This window comes from Rattus rattus, chromosome 8 (assembly GCF_011064425.1).
Source record: "Rattus rattus isolate New Zealand chromosome 8, Rrattus_CSIRO_v1, whole genome shotgun sequence".
Lineage (NCBI taxonomy): Eukaryota > Metazoa > Chordata > Mammalia > Rodentia > Muridae > Rattus > Rattus rattus.
Window position 1 is genome coordinate 17,768,887 of NC_046161.1, and position 18,636 is coordinate 17,787,522.

Here is an 18,636-nt window from a genome sequence, read left to right on the forward strand (position 1 = left end):
AATCTTCCATAGGTATCTCCACCCCAGTGGGGACAGAGATGGCACTCACCGTAGATGGTCTGTTCCCACTGTCACTGCTGGCCCAAGCCCAGCCTAACCAATGTGCCGACTACTGTACATGTCTCGGTCTCCTGAACACGAGGAACACTGGGATGGCAGGGTTGGCTGTTCAGTCTCTCCGTGCAGCCACTGTGCAAGCGAAGGAGTCTCTGCTCCTCCCAAGATCCTCCATTCATCCATTCATCCATGCACCGTGGACTCTTTGGATGTGGCAGATGTTGCTCACATCTGGAGAAAGTTGGGAGTTTTCAGGAAATCTAAAAGCAGGCTGGTGGATGGTTTGGGCCGATGGCCTGTGCTGCCACAAAAGGAGATCCTCGTGTGGTCTTGTGCTCTGCGAGCAAGCACATGCGTGTGTGTGTATGTGTGTATGTGTGTGATGGCAGCTACCCAATCCTGGGCAGAATCACATAACAGCTCCAGATTTGGTAGGCCTGGGTGTCCATAACTCAGTTACTTGGCCCTAACTTGCTGGCAGGAAGCTTTCTGTCTCATGACACCATAGGTGGGGGCCACAGAGTTGCTTCTGGGAACTTACCCCCCTCTGAAAACCAAAGCTCCTTCGGGGACCCCCAAAATCCCAGCTTTGTTTCTTATAACAAGGCAGACTTCAAGGCTACCCTCCCTGTCTGGGCTCTCAGCGTGTGTTGTTCTTGTGTGGGTGTTCTGCCCTCCATGGTCACGGCCTTTCTGCCTCTGCTCTATTCAGACAGTCAGACCCACTGATGCTGACTGGGAGTCAGTCCAAGAATCAGCTGGAAACCTGGGGCCTCAACTGTGCCACCCTCTACAAGGGTGAGACTCAGCAGGTCTCAGACAGGTGGGGAACGGGCTCAGAGAAGAGAAGCAACTTGTTCTAAGGCAGCCTGGAAAGGCAGAGCAAAAGTTTAACACAGGAGTTATAGTGTTCAGGCTGGCCATGTTCTGCTGGTGGATTCAAAAGTGATATTCCAAACAGCTGCATTCTGTGGCTTTCTGTTAATGCAATGGCCAGAAACATGAGAGAATTATGAGAGGTCTCTAGGTGAGCCTGGGGAGAGTGCTCTGTGGGGAAGAGTGCTTACACTGGCCTGCACACCTCTGGGGTGCTGTGGGTGCCTGTATCCTCAGCAGTGGACTGGGCAAGGACAGGAGGATGCTGAGGCTTGTTGGCCGCCAGGTTTAGTGAAAGAGCTTGTCTCGCAGAAATAGACACCATCTTACTTCTCCAGGAAGGCCTTTTCTCTCCCAACGTGTTGTATACACCACACACAGACAGGACATGTCCAGGGGACAGCTAAATTGTTAGAGCTTTTCCTAGTACTGTGAGAACTGGGTGTTCGAGCTGTAACTCCTTACAGCACTTAGGAGGCAGATGCAGGAGGATTAGGAATTCAAGGTCATCTTCAGCTGTATGGGGAGTTGGGTGCTAGCCTGGGCTATATGAGACTTGGTTCTTTAAAAAGAAAAGTGTGGTCCAGAAAATCCCCAGAAGCTGAGTTCTCATCTACAGCCATTCTTAGGTTACACAGTGACTCCAGCTCTGGACAGACAGCAGACACAAAAGGGAAAGTGTCTTAGGCCTGTCAATATGGCTCCTTGGAGGCAGGAGGAATACAACTTCATGGAAGGCCTGGGCAAATGAATGAGCCCTGTCTCAAAATTAGGAGTGCCTCCTGTGCAGTTCAGCAGTTGTACTTGCCTATGAGAGGCCCCGGGCTCCATCCCCGCCATCAACAGAAAGAAAGAGGAGGCTGAGGTTGCTACAGTGCTTGTCAGGCATGCATGAACCCCGGGCTTGATTCCAAGCGTGGAGTAGAGCAACAGTGACTCACAAAGCCACTGACACTTCTGTGACATTGGTGCTCAGGCCCAGCTCCCCAGTTCTGGTCTGGGATAGCTGTGCTGTAGTCTCCCTCCCTGTGAGTGGATTGCTGCCATCACTCGATACTGGGGAGGGCCGACTGGGGAACCAAGGGTGTTCACATTGCGCATGAAGTTAGACTGAGCAGTTCAAGCAGCCACTGCAGGTGTGTTCTAGATCTCTCTGGCAGCTGCTGGACCAGCCAGGTGGTAGGCAGTCTGCCTACGTCATCAGTCACAGTGTCTACAGTAGGGTGGGATGGGGTCAGTCCGAGGTACCTTCTGCACAAAGACCTTAGGAAGGCAGGAGGGGCCAATACAGGGTGTTGGGACAGGAACATTCTGACAGAGCCCTTACATACAAAGCTCCTAGGATAAAAGAGAATGTTAAGGAAATGTTCACGTTAACATGGGGGTGTCGGCTCTCAACACACCAAGTGCCAGGGTTGGCAGTGGCTGTCAGGTTGTTGCTGGCTCTGCCCTGGTAGCCCAGGTGAGACTTCTGCACTCTCTCCTCAGGAAAAAGAAAAGAAGTACATGCTGCCACTAGACAACCTCAAAATACGGGATGTGGAGAAGGGCTTCATGTCCAACAAGCATGTGTTTGCCATCTTCAACACGGAGCAGAGGTGAGAGCCTTTGGGCCCCAGGAGAGCGGAGTGGCAGTAGTGCCTTCACCAGGCCTCGCCTTCTAGGAAGGGATGCCCTTGGGACCTGTCCCCGGGGATTCTGTGTGGGGTGAGGGCGAGGCAACGTGGACGCAGACAACTGACATGGATGAAATAAGTGTGAGGACCTCAGTGCAGTCCTCACACACAGCCCTCGTGCGCACGACCCTCACACACAGGACCCTCACACACACGGCCCTCCCCCATACAACACTCCCATACACAGCCCTCCTATGTAGCCCTCCCACACACGACCCTCACATACACAGGCCTCACACATATGACCCTCACATACACAGCCCTCCCCGATATGACCTTCCACACATAGGCCTCACACACACGGCCCTCCCACACACAGTTCACCCATACACATCTACAAGGAAAAGACTGGCATAGTGCTGGGGGAGGCAGAAAGAGCAGGATCCTCGGTGCTCACTGACCCGCTAGCCAGTCTAGGCAAGTCTGTGAGCTTTGGGCCAGTGAGACAGACAGTGCGGAAGGCTGGTGCTGAGCGCTAACCTCTACATACAAATGCACGCATGTACGTACTGCACCAGCAGACAACAGAGGTTGGGTATGTTTCTGCTGCCATGGGAAATTCTGGTAGATATTGCTGCTGTGGTCCTCCTGCAGACTTCTCAGTGTCTCCACTGAATGTCTCTACACCTCAGTGGGAGCTCCAAAGCCAGAGCAGGGTATCATAAGGTATGCCCAACATGGGGCTAGTGGGTAGCCATCCCTGCAGAACAAGGAGAGCTGGCATGGTGGCTCATGCCTTTAATCCCAGCACTCAGGTGTAGGTGGCCCTTTTGAGTTTGAGGATAGCCTGGTCTGCAGAGAAAGTTTCAGGACAGCCAGGGCTAAAAAAATTCTGTAATCAAAAAGGGATAGCGAGTTGTCAGGAGGCCTGGTGTGGTGATGTATGGCTTCATCTGAGCAGGCAGGTGGACCTCTGTGGGTTGGAGGCCAGCCTAGTTTACACAGCAGGGTTTTTTTTTTAATTTAGTTATTTTATGTATGTGGTTGCTGGGAATTGAACTCAGGATCTCGGGGAGAGCAGTCAATGCTTTTAACTGCTGAGCCATCTCTCAGCCCTACATAGCAAATTTTAAGATAGCAAAGGCTACATAGGGAGACCTAAAAGGAAGGAAGGAAGAGGAAGGAAGGAAGGAGGAAGGAAGGAAGGAAGAAGGAGAGAGAGAGAGAGGAGAGAAGAGAGAGAGAGAGAGAGAGAGAGAGAGCGCAACATGTGGTGGCAGCGGGGACCTTTCATCAGCTCATTCTTGCCAGTGCTTGGTTCTTTCTCCCTCTGCCTAGGGAATGCACAATGCCACTTGCACTGGGCTGAGGTTCCCGCATCTGTCATTAACTTGAGACATTCTCCACTGGCATGCCCACAGACAGACTTTGCAGACAGTCCCTATGGAGATGCTCCTCCTGGGTTGTTATGTTGATAATTAAAGCCAAATGTCACAGAGAGGAAGAGACTGTGTTCAGATACCAGGCTGGCTTTGGATGTGTAGCAAGACCCTAAACTACCAACACTAGTATACTCTTGATCTGATGGTAGTGTGTGTGTGTCCGTGTCCGTGTCCGTGTGCATGTGCGTGTATATGTGTACGGACACACACACAGAGACACACACACACACACACACACACACACACACATTTATGGTATTTGGTGCTATAATATACCTGGCAGATACACCCAGAAACCTTTTAACAAACTGGGGAAGGTACCAGAACGACCTTTGTACCCAGATCAGACAGAGACCCCTGTACCCATGATCTTAGTGACCAATCAAGTCCCTTAACTACTCACTCCAGGAACGTCTACAAGGACCTGCGACAGATCGAACTGGCTTGTGACTCCCAGGAAGATGTGGACAGCTGGAAGGCTTCGTTCCTGCGAGCTGGGGTCTACCCAGAGAAGGACCAGGTGAGGGCTGCCTTCCCTGCTTAGAGACACACCAAAGGATAAGCTGACCCTCACGGAGGGAGAGGGACACGTGATTTCTAGGCCATGTGTGTCAAGTCAGGTTTCTTTGCTATGGTACAAACTGCCAGTCTATGGGAATGGCTCAGGTGACAAGGTGCTTGCCACACAAGCATGAGGGCCTGAGTTTGAGCCCTAGAACTCAAACAGCAGCCGTGTGTGGTGGTGTGCACTGTAGTCCTGCAGCTCAGTAGCTCTCCAGCCACATCACGAGAGCCCCAGGCCCTCCTGAGAGGCCTTGTCTCAGAGTAAATCTAAAAGACACAGACGCGTGTGCCTGTAAGCCTTGCAGCGTGGACACACTGGGTAAAAATGGAGTATGGATCCCCAGAGCCCACTTAACCAGGCAGCCTAGAAAAGTCCATGAGCTTCAAATCCAATGAAAGTCCCTTCCTCAAAAAGCAGGCCAGCAAGATGGTTAAGGGGCTAGAGGTGCTTGCCACCAAGCCTGATGACGTGAGTTTGGTCCCCAAGACCCACGTGGTGAAAGAGAACTCATTCCCACAGGTTCTTTTCTGGCCTCCACGCATGTATCATGTCACACGTGTTCACACAATTGTATACATGTACAAAACGTGTTGTGTTTTGTTTTTAGGCTGTCTCTCTGTGTGGCCCTGGCTGGCCCACAATTCACTATGTAGACCCAGGCTGGCCTTAAACTCAGACAGCTCTGTGTGCTTCTGCCTCCGGAGGGCTGGGAGGCTTGGGCTACCACACCCGGTATAAAATGTAGTTCTGGAAATCTTAAAACAGGTCCTGGCATGTTGGTGCACACCTTTAATCGCAGTTCACAACCAGCTTTGACTATGTAATAGTCTCTAGGGTAGCCAGAGCTACATAGAGAGAACCTTCCAATCATTCATTCATAGACAGACAGACAGACAGACAGTAAACTAAAATGAAAATTTTGAGGTGCAGATGAAGTCAAGGAAAGACTCACCGTGAGTGTTGGGCTACACTGCACGTACACGGTTACGGTGGACGGCCTGTAAGGAGAATGTGCACATGAGGTACATGCATGCAGACAAATCAGTAAATGCCTGCTGCAATGCTGAGGGACAAATGTGTTCAATTTGGCTCCCGGTTTTAGAGGGCTCAGTCCGTAGCTGCCTGGCCCCATGTGCTTAGGCTGTTTATCATGGCAGTGGTATTGAGGTGCAAGAGGCAAGAAGCGGGGGGAAGGCATGAAAGGGCTGGGGCCAGGGTATTTCTGGGGATACAAACTATCATGACCTGCTTCCCCCAACTAAGCAAAACCTGAAGTTTCCAGAGCTTCACAAATAACAGTAGTATGGTTGTAAAAGGATGGCTCTGCAGATAAAAGCCATGGCTGCTCTTCCAGAGGACCCAAGTTCATTCCACCACCCACATGACGATTCACAGCTGTCTGTAACTCCAGTTCTGGGTGATCTTCTGGCCTCTGGACATCTGCGCGCGCGCACACGCACACACACACACACTCACACACACACACACACACTCTATATACATGCACCACACCAATGAACACATAAAAATAAATCTTAAAAGTACACCACACTCAATTACCTAGGAACACCCTGGGTTCGGTCCCCCAGCTCAAAAAAAAAAAAAAAAAAAAAAGTACAGTACCATCAGCTGAGACAGTACCAACTTCTGGACCCTAGGGACATCCCATGTTCAAACCAGAGCACCCTAAGACCTCAAAGGGCGTATAGCTGGTACCCACTGAAGCAAGCAAATAAAGTAGGTGTGGCTTGCCATTAGGGTCCAGAAAGTCCTCCAAGAGAACCATGGCCTGGGTGGCAAGTGGACTTAGGATTCATCTGCCTTGTTTTCTTTTGTCCTCCTGCCTGTCTCCTGTAGTGAGATCACTACAGATCGTGGCCACCTTAAGGGACATTGTGTTCTCATCCCCTGGGAAAAAGTTCAGCATGGCTCTAGCCAGTGTTTCCCCAGCATAGACCACAAGGTCTAATGGGGCCATCTGGTGCACACTCAAGTGGGTCATTTGTCAGCAAGGTGGGCACACAGTTCTAAGAGTCAGGACATAACCACAGAGTTGTCCCGCCACAGTGACCTCACCCTGTCTGTGTCCCCTGCAGGCAGAGAATGAGGATGGAGCACAAGAGAACACCTTCTCCATGGACCCGCAGCTGGAGCGGCAGGTGGAGACCATCCGCAACTTGGTGGACTCCTATGTGGCCATCATCAACAAGTCCATCCGGGACCTCATGCCAAAGACCATCATGCACCTCATGATCAACAACGTGAGTGGCAGGTTCCAAGTCACCAAAGGTCCTGGCCGAGGCTGGGTGGCTGGGAATCAGCTCCTGGGATTTTGCAGCCTGCCAGTCAGCCCAGCACCAGAAGGTGGAAGGAGGGGAGTCAGATGTTCACCGTCATCCTCAGACACAAAGCCAGACACACAGGGGAGCTTTCACAGGGCGCGCACACGCACACACACACACACACTACATACTGTTAACTTAGAGACAAACCCCTAATTTTAAAAAGCTGTGCAAAATTAGAACAAGTTGGCTTTGGCTTGTTTAATAGCTTTTTTGTTTTGGCGGGGGTGTTTTTGGTTTTTTGGTGTGTGGTTGGTGGTGGTGGTGGTGGTTGGTTGGTTGGTTGGTTGGTTGGTTGGTTGCTGTGGTGTTGGAGATTGAACCCAAGGCATGGCAGACGTTAAGCAAGCTCTGGATGACAGCACCTCTGCTCCTTCGCTGGGAGATTCTAGGCGGGGCTCTGTAGCTGAGCTGTCCCTGCTTCTGACTGACAGATGAATTTTAGACACAGGCTCTGTGGCTAAACTCAACCCTCAGTCTGTGATGGATGCTTTTCCGACCTCAATGGCTTCTGAGTTACTGGCTAGTGTAGGGTCTGACCTTTCCCACCATTGTCCTCAGACAAAGGCCTTCATCCACCATGAGCTGCTAGCCTACCTGTACTCATCAGCAGACCAGAGCAGCCTCATGGAGGAGTCAGCTGAGCAGGCTCAGCGGCGGGACGATATGCTGCGCATGTACCATGCACTCAAGGAAGCGCTCAACATCATTGGGGACATCAGCACCAGCACCGTGTCCACGCCTGTGCCCCCACCTGTCGATGATACTTGGCTCCAGAACACCAGCAGCCACAGGTCTGCAGGGCAGTTTGTCCTCTACCCTTCCTATTCCCCCATCCCATTAGGAGATAGGTCACAGCTGGAGTTTGGACAGGGACAGGAGTTGAATGGCACAACACGTACACACAGGCCTGAGCACCTTTCTGCTTAGAGCCACAGGGCGTCATGGTGTCCAAGTGCTAACCTGAGCTAGGTCTCTGGAGGAGAAAACCGCACACCCCAATTCCCCACCAACCCTTGGATCTTCTAATGGTTTCTCCATGGGTTCAGTCCAAGTGGAAAACAAGAGCAAGAATCCCAGGGGACAGTTACCACAGAGCCAGCCTCCTAGAACAGAGAGAAGGTACAGGGCAATCTTAGAAGAACAGTAGAACCTAGGGTGCCATTGGCCTCAAGATAGGAAAGATGGGCCAGATACACAAAGGCAGCCACAGACCAAGTACCAAGGACCCTGTGGGCCCTCAGAAGAGGAAGAGCCCAGATCTGATTCAGGTCCCCAGGTCCAGTGGAAAACAGGGCAGGCAGATGTAGATGTGGAGAGGTGACAGACACTGGAAAGGGTGCTGGGCTGTAAGTGCATCAGAAGGCCAAGTGCAGTCTGCACAGCTGCCCCTCGGAAGTTTGCTGCCAGGTATACAGGAACCCCAGCAACATGGAGTGGTATAGCTCAGGGGGGTGGGTGCCCAGCGCCCCTACCCCCACCTCATTCTTGTGGCCAATGCACACCATATCCTTCTCCAGATTACAGCCTTTCCTCCCTCTACAGCCCCACTCCACAGCGCAGACCTGTGTCCAGTGTGCACCCGCCGGGCCGCCCACCCGCAGTGCGGGGCCCCACACCGGGGCCTCCCCTCATTCCTATGCCTGTGGGGGCCACATCCTCCTTCTCAGCACCCCCCATCCCATCCCGGCCTGGACCACAGAATGTGTTTGCCAACAATGACCCCTTCTCTGCGCCACCTCAGATACCGTCTCGGCCAGCACGGATTCCCCCTGGTATCCCTCCAGGAGTGCCCAGGTAAGGCCTACAACCTGCATCCTGGGGTCCCTTTGTGGTGACTCTCCCCGCTTCTGATGACTTCCCATGTAGCCCCAATAGGACATAAAATAGAACAGGCACTCCTGCTTGTGCCTTGAGAAACAGCCCCAAAGGGCCATCCCCTGCTTACTTAGCCAGTGCCACAGAGCAGTGGCTCAGCTTATGCCTGGGCTCCTGGCCTGTCTTCCAAGCAGCAGGTTACATGTCTGACTAGCCCTGAGCACCACACCACTGTTGACCCTGCTGACGTTAGCAGTGCCTAGTGAGCCAGGTTCTAGTCTCCAGTTCTGAGATCAGAGAAGCAGACAAGGTGGCACATCTGGTACAAGCATTTGCTACCAAGCCTGATGACCTGCGTTGTCTCCAGATCCCCCCAAGGCAGAGAACTTGCCTATAAAACCCAAGCAAGCTAGTGACATGGGGATACTAGGAAAATATCTGGATCTGACATACTGCTTTGTACCCCGACTCTGGGAGCACCTTGGGGTGGCTGGAAGGGCTGGGTCCCCATCCTCACCCTGCTTCTGGCCTCACTACCCTCCGCCTCCCTGTCTTTACTTTCTTTGCAGCAGAAGAGCGCCCGCTGCGCCCAGCCGGCCCACCATTATCCGCCCAGCCGAGCCGTCCCTGCTCGACTAGGCTGCAGGGGACAGTGTTCTGGGGGGGTCCTCGTGTACCCACAGTGGTCTGGGCCCTGCTACTGCCCCCCATGCTGGGACCAGGCTCCCCGTGGGCAAGCCTGCCCTTTCCTCCCTAGCCCTAGTGCACATGATAAGGAGGGAGAGGGTGGGAAGGAGGCCCAAACAAACAGAACTTTGGGGGCTTTGCACTTCGGGGCGAGGGGGAGCTCTGGTTAGCAGAACAGAAACTGCACCCTTGGGACCATCTGGAAAGAAAGGTCCAGGCTAGTGGGGGGGAACTCTACATGGGCTCCTCCACACTGTAAGCCTTTGCTCTTTCTGAGGTACAGAACTGTCCACCTTTCCTAAGGACTCCTCAGGAGTGAGCCAGGCCCAGGAGGTCCAGTGGCTGGCCACCCACCTGGCTCAAGTTGTATATATATATAGCTTCTTTGGCCACATTAACCACACAGCCTGAGCCCAGCCCAGTCTCCACACCCAGAGGTGCCTTTGTGCCTTCCAGGCCTGGAGTGCCTCAGCTCTGGCCTGCCTCTCTCCTCAGCCCCTGTTGTGGTTTGGGCTGTAATAACTCTGGAGACATCAGGACCTCTTGGCTTCCAACCAGATGTCTCCTACAGGGTGGGCCCTGGGTGCCTCTGTACAGATTCTGCTCCCAACGCTTGGATTGACCACTGTTAAGTGCCTGCCTCTGTATATCCTATTAATAAACTAAAATAAAGGGAAGCCCTCTGGTGGCTATGTGTGTGGGCCTTTTGTGTGTGTCCCAGCTCAGGAGACTGAACACCCTCTCATTTCACTCATTTACATGGAGTCTTGTGTCATCTGTTCTGAACCCCTCTCGTCCCCATCACCACCAGGCCCTACACAGTGCTCACAGGAAACAGGAGTTCTACCGACCACTCAAGTGGTGCTATGGCCCACTTGCAAGTCCCCCACTAGCTCTATAGGGACACGATTCAACTTTGCTTTACGATCTTTTTCTTTCGTGCCAGGCGACCACCTCCATCGGCTCCTGCCCGACCTTTCTTCTGAGCTTCGTGGGAGTGCCCCCTCCTTCCTGGCTGCCCCTGGCTTGAGGCTAGGTCTGTCCCAAGCTGACATCCCTGAGCCCCAGTCACAGGCACTGTTAACTTTTCTGACCATAATTTATTGACTCCAGTGCCCAGGACGAATGCCCTTGTCCCTTAGGCTCATAGGCCAGCTCTGGCAGAGCAGCGCCTCAGCCTTGTCTGAGGTGCTGCACCAGAGAGAAGGAAGGGGTCCGCTCTACAGTTCTCTAACCAAACCATCAACTAGCTTGGCCCTGTGGGCCAAGGGACCAGGGCTCCTTCCTTTCCAATAAAAGTGACTGTCCTGGCAAGACGTGTGCTGCCGACGTGTCTCCTTCCCAGGCCCTAGTAAAGAAGGCTTACCCCCAGGAGCAAAGCAGAGACACAAGCTGGGGGTCTAGTTGGAGGGCAGGGGCAGCTCCACAGCCTGACCCCATCCTAATGGCTGGAAGACTGAAGCTAAGGCACGATTTCAGGAGAAATCCAGGGTAACATGTCCCCATACTGCAGCGCCCAACACGTCCACCTTCCACGAAACAGGCACTGTTGCTGAGCCCCCCCCCCCAGGGGTCTACGAGCCATTGGCACTCCCTGGTCACTGAGGAAGGGACACACATGGGGCCACTGCTAAGGACCCAACTGTGCAGTGTCTCATCTGAGTCCGGGAGGTGTCCAGCAAGTCACACACCCATGCCCTCCTGTTTCTGTCATCCTCTGTGGCTGGGGCTACGTGGGCACAGGGCGCTTGTCGTGGAAGAAGCGCTTCAGTGTGCAGACCTGCAGGACGGCCACCAGCAGCAGCACAGCCACATTGGCAGCTGACCAGAAGTTGACCCGCTCGAGGTTATCTTCTTGAAGATTACGATCACGAGCCTCAAAGGCTCGGAGCAGAGTGAGCATTTGGATGCTCCGTTCCAGCCGGGTCCTCATGGTCTCTATGGATTCCTGCCAGGGCACAGAGAGGAAAAGGCCAGGCCGTTGAGTATGAATCCCCACCCCTACCATGCACTGGCTCTGGCTATCTGTTCATCTACATGCCCAGCCTCCTTTTGCTTTTTTACCCCTTGGTGTTTTCTGGTTTTGCTATGGGTTAGAAGTGGAGGTCAGAGGATATCTTGCAGGAATCAGTTCTCTCCTTCTATCATGTGGGTCCCAGTAGTCAGACTTGGTGCCAATTGCCTTTGCCTACTGAGCCAGCTCACCAGTCCAAAGCTGCCCAGGATGACCCTGAACTTGTGATCCTCTTGACCATGAGCAACCCATACCCAGTTTGTGCAGTGCTGGGTGTGGGAGAGTCCCAGGTAAGTGCTCCACCAACTGAACTATCCAGCCCTTTCTTTCGATTTTGCGAGATGGGATCTTGCTATGTAAATAAGGTTGGCCTTCAACTCATTGAAGTCCTGCCTCAGCCTCCTCAGAACTTGGATTATAAGCACGCACCATGACACTCCACTCACCTTGATGTCTTCCATTTTCACATCAAGCATCTCCTCTGGCTCTACAGCCTCAGCCCAACCTTCTACCTCCTCCTCATCTTGGAAGCTGTCAAAGATGAGCTCAAAGAACACAAGCTTCTCTGAGATGGTGCTGAAGGAGTTATCAAAGCACAGCCTGTAGTCTCCGGCCTCAGTAGGCTCCACCCTGGGCAGACAGATGAGACAGACATGACCCTGGAGTGACCAGCCAGCTGGTCTGTGGAACCAGTAGGATGGTAACCTGAGGCCACTGGGGAGCTGCGGGGCTGTAACTGAACCAAGGCAGGGCAGGACTTCACTCACGTGTGCACCCCATCAGCTTTTCGAGACTCGCTGACCAACAGCACACCCTGAGGGCTCTCCAAGGTGAAGTCCACGTCCAGCCCAGCACCTCCGATCACCTGAGGAGCAGGTAAGAATTGGGGAACGGGCAGCTTTGAGTCAAGCCTATCTGACACAGAAGGCCTGGGTCAAACCGAACCGGGAAAGACCCATGAAGAAGAAAAAGGGAAAAAAAAAAAACCAACCACAAAAATCCCACTTCTTTGCTTGGGGTAGAGGAGTAGTGCCTGTGGAGATTGGAGGGCTACTTGTAGGAGTCGGTTCTCCACTTCTACCCTAGAGTTATCAAACTGAGACCATCATGGTTTAGCAGCAAGCGTTTTATTTTGTTTTGCCCAGCAAGCTATTTGGATTTTCCCAAAGGCCTATCTGAAGACCCACATCCACACCTACAAGGTCCCTTCCAGGTCCCTAAGACGCCTCCTGGTGAGGTCTTTCATCAAGCCACCCCGCCACCGCCTTGAGCAGTCCAAGGTGGGCATCTACCTGGCTGCTTAGTAGTATGTACCAAACAGCCACCAGGACCCAAAAAGCTTTGAGCAGACCATGCCCCTTCACAGCAAGAGCTGAAGCATTCTGGCCACACCCCTGCCCCGCCCCTCCCGCCTGTTGGCCACGCCCCCATTACTGCTCTATTCCGATCCGGGACCCTCTCACCTGGTACTCGGTCTCAAGACTAGCATTGGCCGGTGCGGACTGATAGAAACACTGCTTCCTCCCGGCGGGAAGCAGAAACGTGAACTCGCCGTCCTGGATGGGCGGCGGCCCCGCCTCTCCCACTCCTACTGCTGGCAGGAGTAGCCACAGGGCCAGTGCTACGGCCCCGCCGGCCGCCATCATCCGGGTCACCCTCTACTCAAGGGGCGTGGATCCTTTAAGGATTGGCTCTGCCCACTTCTCATTTCGGCAAAGCCCATTGGCTTCAGATTCTGTTCGACCCCAAAGCCGCGGAATGCTGAGTGAAGGGCCCTAGAGAGGCGAGCTGCCCGGGTTAATTGCCTAATCTGCTAGAAAGCATTCTAAGGCTACTGCAAATTTCTTGAGACTTCTCCAGGTCTGCTATTAAACACTGGATTTGGTGGGGGAAACGACAGACCTAAAAATGGCGAAGCACTTCCTTACAGGCAAAAATTAAGATGACTAAATGGGGAGGTTTGCGGGTCCTTCCGTTGCACCGCCTGCTGTCGGCCCTTCCCTATTGAAGGTGCATGTCGCCCATTGGTCAGTCAAGTTGTAGGCGGAGCGGGCCGGAGACGGCGGCTAAGCTGGATTCTGGTCATGACTTGTGTGAAGGGCGCTTCAAGCTGTAATATAGCATGGGTGCTAGTACTCCAAAATTGGGATTCTGGCGATGGGTCTGAGCATAGCCTCCCCAGAATCAATGCTATCCCTGATTTCCCTTTACACCTTACACCATCCCTTATAAGGGGTTTGGTCTCTTAAGTTGAGGGTGATGGAATGTTAGATAGTGAATAGAATACTGGCTCACCCTGCAAACAATGCGCCTCAAACCTTTGGGTCAACAGGTCCAAGTGTATCTGTGCTGACACATGCAGTAATTCCAGTACTTGGTAGGCTGAGTCAGGAGCTGGAAAAGAGAGGCCATCCTCTCGAACTGGTATGGAACTACATAGTTCCAGACCAGCAAAAATCGAGGGATCTATTTGGGCTTCAAATGACTCCGGGAATAGAGACACTTGCTGCTGACCTTAGTTCAATCCCCATGTACTACAATAGTGGAAGGACAGAATTAACTCCCACAAGTGTTCTCTGACCTCCATGCACACACACTCACAGACAAAACATTGTGTGGCTAGTTCTTGTCCACTCAACACAAACTAATCTGGCAAATTGAGTCTCACTTGAGGAACTGCCTTGTGGGCATCTTCTTCTTTGCTAATTGATGCTGGAAGGTCTAGCCCAGCACAGATGGTACTTTCCCTAGGCAGGTGGGTATGAGCTGTACAAGAAAGGCAGCTGAGCAAGCCGGCAAGCCGCTGTACCCCAGTTCCTGCCCTGACTCCCTCACTGAGCATGTGACTGGGACTTGTGGGCTAAATGGCCTGCTTCTTCCCCAAGTTGATTTTGGTGAGGAATTATATCACAGCAGTGGGAACAAAACTGGAACACACAAAATACAAGACGATAAAAAGAAATCACATCTTTAATCCAAGCACTTGGGAAAGGGAGGCAGGTGAATCTCTGGGTTTGAAGCCAGCCTGGTCTGCATAGTTAGTTCTGGGTTAGCAAGGCCTACACAGAAAAACCCTGTCTCAATAAATTAAAACAAAATTAAGGGGGACATAGCTTGGTGGTAGAACATTTCGCATAGCATGGGAAAGGTCCTAGATTCAAATCCAGGAACAACTCTAGTTGTTCACAAAACAAACACACAAGCACCAACAAACCTCAAATGTTAGTGACGTAATCCTGGGTCAGAAGAAAACAATGTGATAATTAATTTTGTTAACACACTCTGGAATCAGCTGAGATGAGAGTTTCAGTCAGGTTGCCTAGAGCCGGTTAGACTGTGGTGACTACGCTCATTGTGCTAAATGAGACCTGCCCACCATGGGAAGTTCCCTGGGTTTGGATCCTGAACTGTGTAAGACATGAGTGGGAGGGTGGGAGTGAGCATGTGCCTGAGTATGTTTATAAGCATGCGTGTGAGCATGCATGGACTCAGAGCTCTGCTCGTGACTAGATGTGATGTAGTTAACTGTCAGAAGTTCCTGTCACTCTGGGATTGTGAGCTATAATAGACCTGTGTCCCCTAAGTTTCTTTTGGTCAGGGTCTTTCATCCCAGTAACAGAAATAAGTGAGGTGGATCTGAACACATACAGACAGGGTCAGGAGTGCAGGCTCCAGAGCACAGATGCCTGGCTCAAATCTCAACCTTTAACATACTTTAAAAATCTGGATTCCACTAAATTGGAAAATATAAACGAAATGGGTAATTTCTTGATATATACCACCATCAAAGTTAAATACAGGAAATTTAAATAGAATGTGGTGGTTTGAATGGGGAATGGCCCAATAGGCTTATATACTTGCCTGCTTAGTCTCCAGCTTTATGAACTGTTTGGAAAGGATTGGATGTGGAGGTAGTGTGTCACTGGTGGTTTGGAAATTTCAAACCTACCCAGGCCCCAGTCTCTGTCTCTCTGTCTGTCTCTGTCTCTCTCTCTGTCTCTCTCTCTCTCTCTCTGTCTCCCTCCTACCCCTATCTGTTGATTAAAAGATCAGGGGCTGGAGAGATGGCTCAGCGGTTAAGAGCACTGACTGCTCTTCCAGAGGTCCTGAGTTCAATTCCCAGCAACCACATGGTGGCTCCCAACTGTCTGACACCATCTTATGGTGTTTGAATGTACACACAGACAAGTACCCAAAACATAAAATAAATAAATCTTAGGAACAGACAGACAAAGCAAGATTGCTGTGGACATGGTGTCCGTTCACACACAGCAACAGTGACCCTAATATGCAGACCTATAATCCCTAGTGAAATAGAAGCAGTAATTAAGTCTCCCGACCAAAAGAAGTCCAATGCCAGATGGATTCAGTGCAAAATTCTACCAGACCCTCAAAGAAGAATTAACACCAATGCTGCTCAAATTTATTTCACAAAATAAAAACAGAAGAAACATTGCCTAAATCTTTCTCCGGGGTTCCAATTTTTCTGGTGTCTAAGCCATATGAAGACTCAACAAAGAAAGAATTACAGACCAATTTCCCTTATATAGGCAAAAATATTCATTAAATACTGCAAAGTCCAAGATCACATCAAAAAATAATCGATCTATCATGATCAAGTAGACTTCTTTATCCCAGAGATTCAGTGATAGTTCAACAAATGTAAATTGATAAATCTAATCTACCAGATAAACAAACTGGAAGACAAAAAACCCATCTGATCGTTTCAGTAAATGCAGAAAAATCCTCTGATAATCCAGCATTCTTTTGTGATAAAAGTCCTGGAAAGACTAGAGATCCAAGGAATGCACTTCGTAATGATAAAGGTGACTTACAGCGACCAACATCAACCTACACAGAAACGCAGAACATTCCACTAACATCAGAAACCGACCAAGGCTGTCCACTCTCTCCGTATCTATTTAATATAATACTCGAAGTCTTTCTTTTTATCTACGCAGGGTTTCTCTTTGTAGCCCTGGCTGTCCTGGAACTCTAGACCAGGCTGGCCTATAACTCACTGAAATCTGCCTGCCTCTCCCTCCTAAATACCGGGATTAAAAGCATGAGCTGCCACCACTTAGCGGTACTTGAAGTCTTAACTATAGCTGTAAGATAACAGGAGACCAAGTGGACACAAATAGAAAAGGAAGAATCAAAGTATCTTTATTTGCAGATACTGTGATCTTATACATAAAGGACTCTAAAACCCCAGCAGGAAACCTCAGCTGATAAACACCTGCAGCAACATAGCAGGATACAAAACCAACACACAGCTGGGTGTGGGTCAGAACTGCTCTGATCCCAGCACTCCAGAGTCCGGCAGGAGGACCAGAGTTCGAGACCATCCTTGACTGCAAAGTGAATTCCAGGACAGCCGGGGAAACACAGACAAACCCTGTCTCAAAAAACAGGGAGGAAAAAAAAAAAAAAAAAAAAAAAACAGGGAGGAAAATAACCCTTGCTCATCGGCGTTCACTGCTGCTCTACAGTTTCTATGCCAGAAACAGAAACAGCCTAGACGTCCATCAACAGCTGACTTGATAGTGAAAATTTACACAACCGAATATTATTCAGCTGTTTAAAAGAATGAAATCACGGAGTTATAGGGGGGTCCTAGGGTGGGAGCGCAAGCAGCGTTCTGTCCGGGTCACTGGGGAAGGTGGGAGCGAGCTCTACGTGCTCAGACTCCTCCCATGACCCCAGCTCGTCCCGCACGCCCCTTGGGTTCCAGTGTCCTGGCTACTCCTCTGGGCAGCTGGGCTGGTTGGCAGGCTCACCGCAGACATCAGCGACGCTCCCTTCAGCGCTGGTAAAGGTGTAAGGGCCACTTGTTCTTAAATTATTTTGAGGCAAGAATTTTTGAAAGATGGTTTCCACAGAGAGCTTTTAGTAAAAGTGAAATTTGGAGAAGGCATTGAGGACTTGTGGACCTGCCGCTCTTAATTAAACACTGCATTCTGACAGGACTCTGGATCCGTACGAGTTGGCTTCACTACAAGAGAAACAGACCAGTGGCAGTGACAGTGTCAGGAAGTTTAAATATAGAAGCCCCCAACTATTTGTCCAAAGAGTCTGCAGTCCCCATTTATGCCCGGCCGGATGCACAGTGCATCGACTGTTTCCAGGCCTTTCTACCTGTGCACTATCGTGATCACCGGCCACAAAGGAAGGATGGAGACACCCTCATTGTGGACCCTGACTTACTGATGTACTATGACCAAGAGTAACAGTAACCAGTTTTGAAACGCTAGGCTCAGTGAGACATAGCTTCTCCTTGTGCTTTGAAGAGTGAGATCTGCCAGTGGGAAAACACGCAGTACAAATCAGTACTTGAGAATCTGACAGCGGAGGCTCCAGTGGGACTGTCACACAAACCTCTTCAGTGTGTTCCGTGATGCTGCTCCTTACGGCTCTGCGTTCTACTCTGACCCTTTGTTTTCAAATACAGCCATTTTTCCCTATTTTATGCAGTTAGGCGTTTTCTACCGAATAAATGAGACCTATTCATTTGAAAAAAAAAGAGAAAGAAATCATGAAATTCATGGCTAACTGGATGGAAGCCAAGGTGAAGTAATCCAGACCCAGAAAGGTAAGTACGTCTGTATGTTAACTTTGAAGCTTGCTGCGACCGTTTAACCATAGAGGTCGGGAGGAGAAGGTAGGAGGAGAGGGTTTCCCGAGGAAGGAAGTGGAAAGAAAATGCATAGTTGTGGAGGGATGAGGCAGGAGACACCAGAACTGGAGGGGTAGAGGGGGTAGAGGGGCTAAGGGTGGAATGGAGGGAGGGGCTAGCACTAACAGCCATGTGAGGCTTCCTGTGGAAACCTACAGCAGAAGCCTCTTAAAATATATACATGTATGCAAGAAATCTAAATGCAGTCACCAAATACGGGGAGACAAAGCTCCAACCAGACATCTCGCCACCAGGTAAAACCTCCATGCCAGGAATCAGTTACATCTGATCTGAGTTGTTGGCCAAAGGGAGCCCCGTGCAAACTCCCAAACAACCTCGGCCATTGCCAAAGCAATTGGCTGCTCTTCACAAACTGATGGTGAAGCCTGGAAGACGACGCACATCTCGCTGAACATGCCGGTGTCTCCTAGAGCCTTCAGCCCTACTGACTGGTGTTCAGGGTGTTGGATGGTACTCTACGTGCAGGAGAAAGGCGAGCGCCAACTCAGCCACAAATCCATCTAAGTGGTGACCTGCCTGCCA

The 18,636-nt window shown here is 51.1% G+C and overlaps 2 protein-coding genes and 1 pseudogene across 12 annotated transcripts in view; 2 read left to right on the forward strand and 1 right to left on the reverse strand.

The window, feature by feature from the left end:
• The window catches only part of Dnm2 (dynamin 2), an 83,023-nt gene extending 72,306 nt beyond the window's left edge, over window positions 1-10,717 (forward strand). For 4 of the 10 annotated variants that reach the window (XM_032910784.1, XM_032910786.1, XM_032910782.1 and 1 more), the window contains 6 exons: window positions 2,422-2,531; window positions 4,400-4,511; window positions 6,653-6,817; window positions 7,460-7,692; window positions 8,444-8,695; window positions 10,350-10,717. In XM_032910784.1, the coding sequence (XP_032766675.1) occupies window positions 2,422-2,531; window positions 4,400-4,511; window positions 6,653-6,817; window positions 7,460-7,692; window positions 8,444-8,695; window positions 10,350-10,389 (912 nt within the window). In that variant the 3' untranslated portion in view covers window positions 10,390-10,717. Of the gene's footprint in view, window positions 1-2,421; window positions 2,532-4,399; window positions 4,512-6,652; window positions 6,818-7,459; window positions 7,693-8,443; window positions 8,696-9,285; window positions 10,096-10,349 lie in introns of those variants that run through there. The other 6 variants (XM_032910779.1, XM_032910778.1, XM_032910781.1 and 3 more) reach the window with 4 other exon arrangements.
• On the reverse strand, window positions 10,484-13,455 carry Tmed1 (transmembrane p24 trafficking protein 1). 2 transcript variants are annotated; one of them, XM_032910787.1, is made up of 5 exons: window positions 12,881-13,455; window positions 12,409-12,513; window positions 12,185-12,282; window positions 11,864-12,047; window positions 10,486-11,351 (listed from the first exon to the last, which is right to left on the reverse strand). In XM_032910787.1, the coding sequence occupies exons 1-5, from the start codon at window positions 13,061-13,063 to the stop codon at window positions 11,133-11,135; spliced, it is 789 nt and encodes a 262-aa protein (XP_032766678.1). In that variant the 5' UTR covers window positions 13,064-13,455; the 3' UTR covers window positions 10,486-11,132. The 2 variants fall into 2 exon arrangements, with proteins under 2 accessions (XP_032766679.1, XP_032766678.1); XM_032910788.1 differs by lacking the exon at window positions 12,409-12,513 and having other exon boundaries at window positions 10,484-11,351; window positions 12,881-13,446.
• An 826-nt stretch (window positions 13,456-14,281) lies between these two features.
• Window positions 14,282-18,169, forward strand: LOC116907288 (annotated as a pseudogene).
• Window positions 18,170-18,636: the final 467 nt, after the last annotated feature.

Bases quoted from the DNA above. Each gene is read 5' to 3' on its own strand.
- Tmed1 (XM_032910787.1), bottom strand. From the start codon at position 13,063: ATGATGGCGGCCGGCGGGGCCGTAGCACTGGCCCTGTGGCTACTCCTG. The intron at 12,514-12,880 runs GTGAGAGGGTCC...TGATGGTCTCAG, and splicing joins GTCTTGAGACCGAGTACCAG to TTTGATAACTCTAGGGTAGA. The intron at 12,048-12,184 runs GTGAGTGAAGTC...CTGTCTGCCCAG, and splicing joins AAAGCTGATGGGGTGCACAC to GGTGGAGCCTACTGAGGCCG.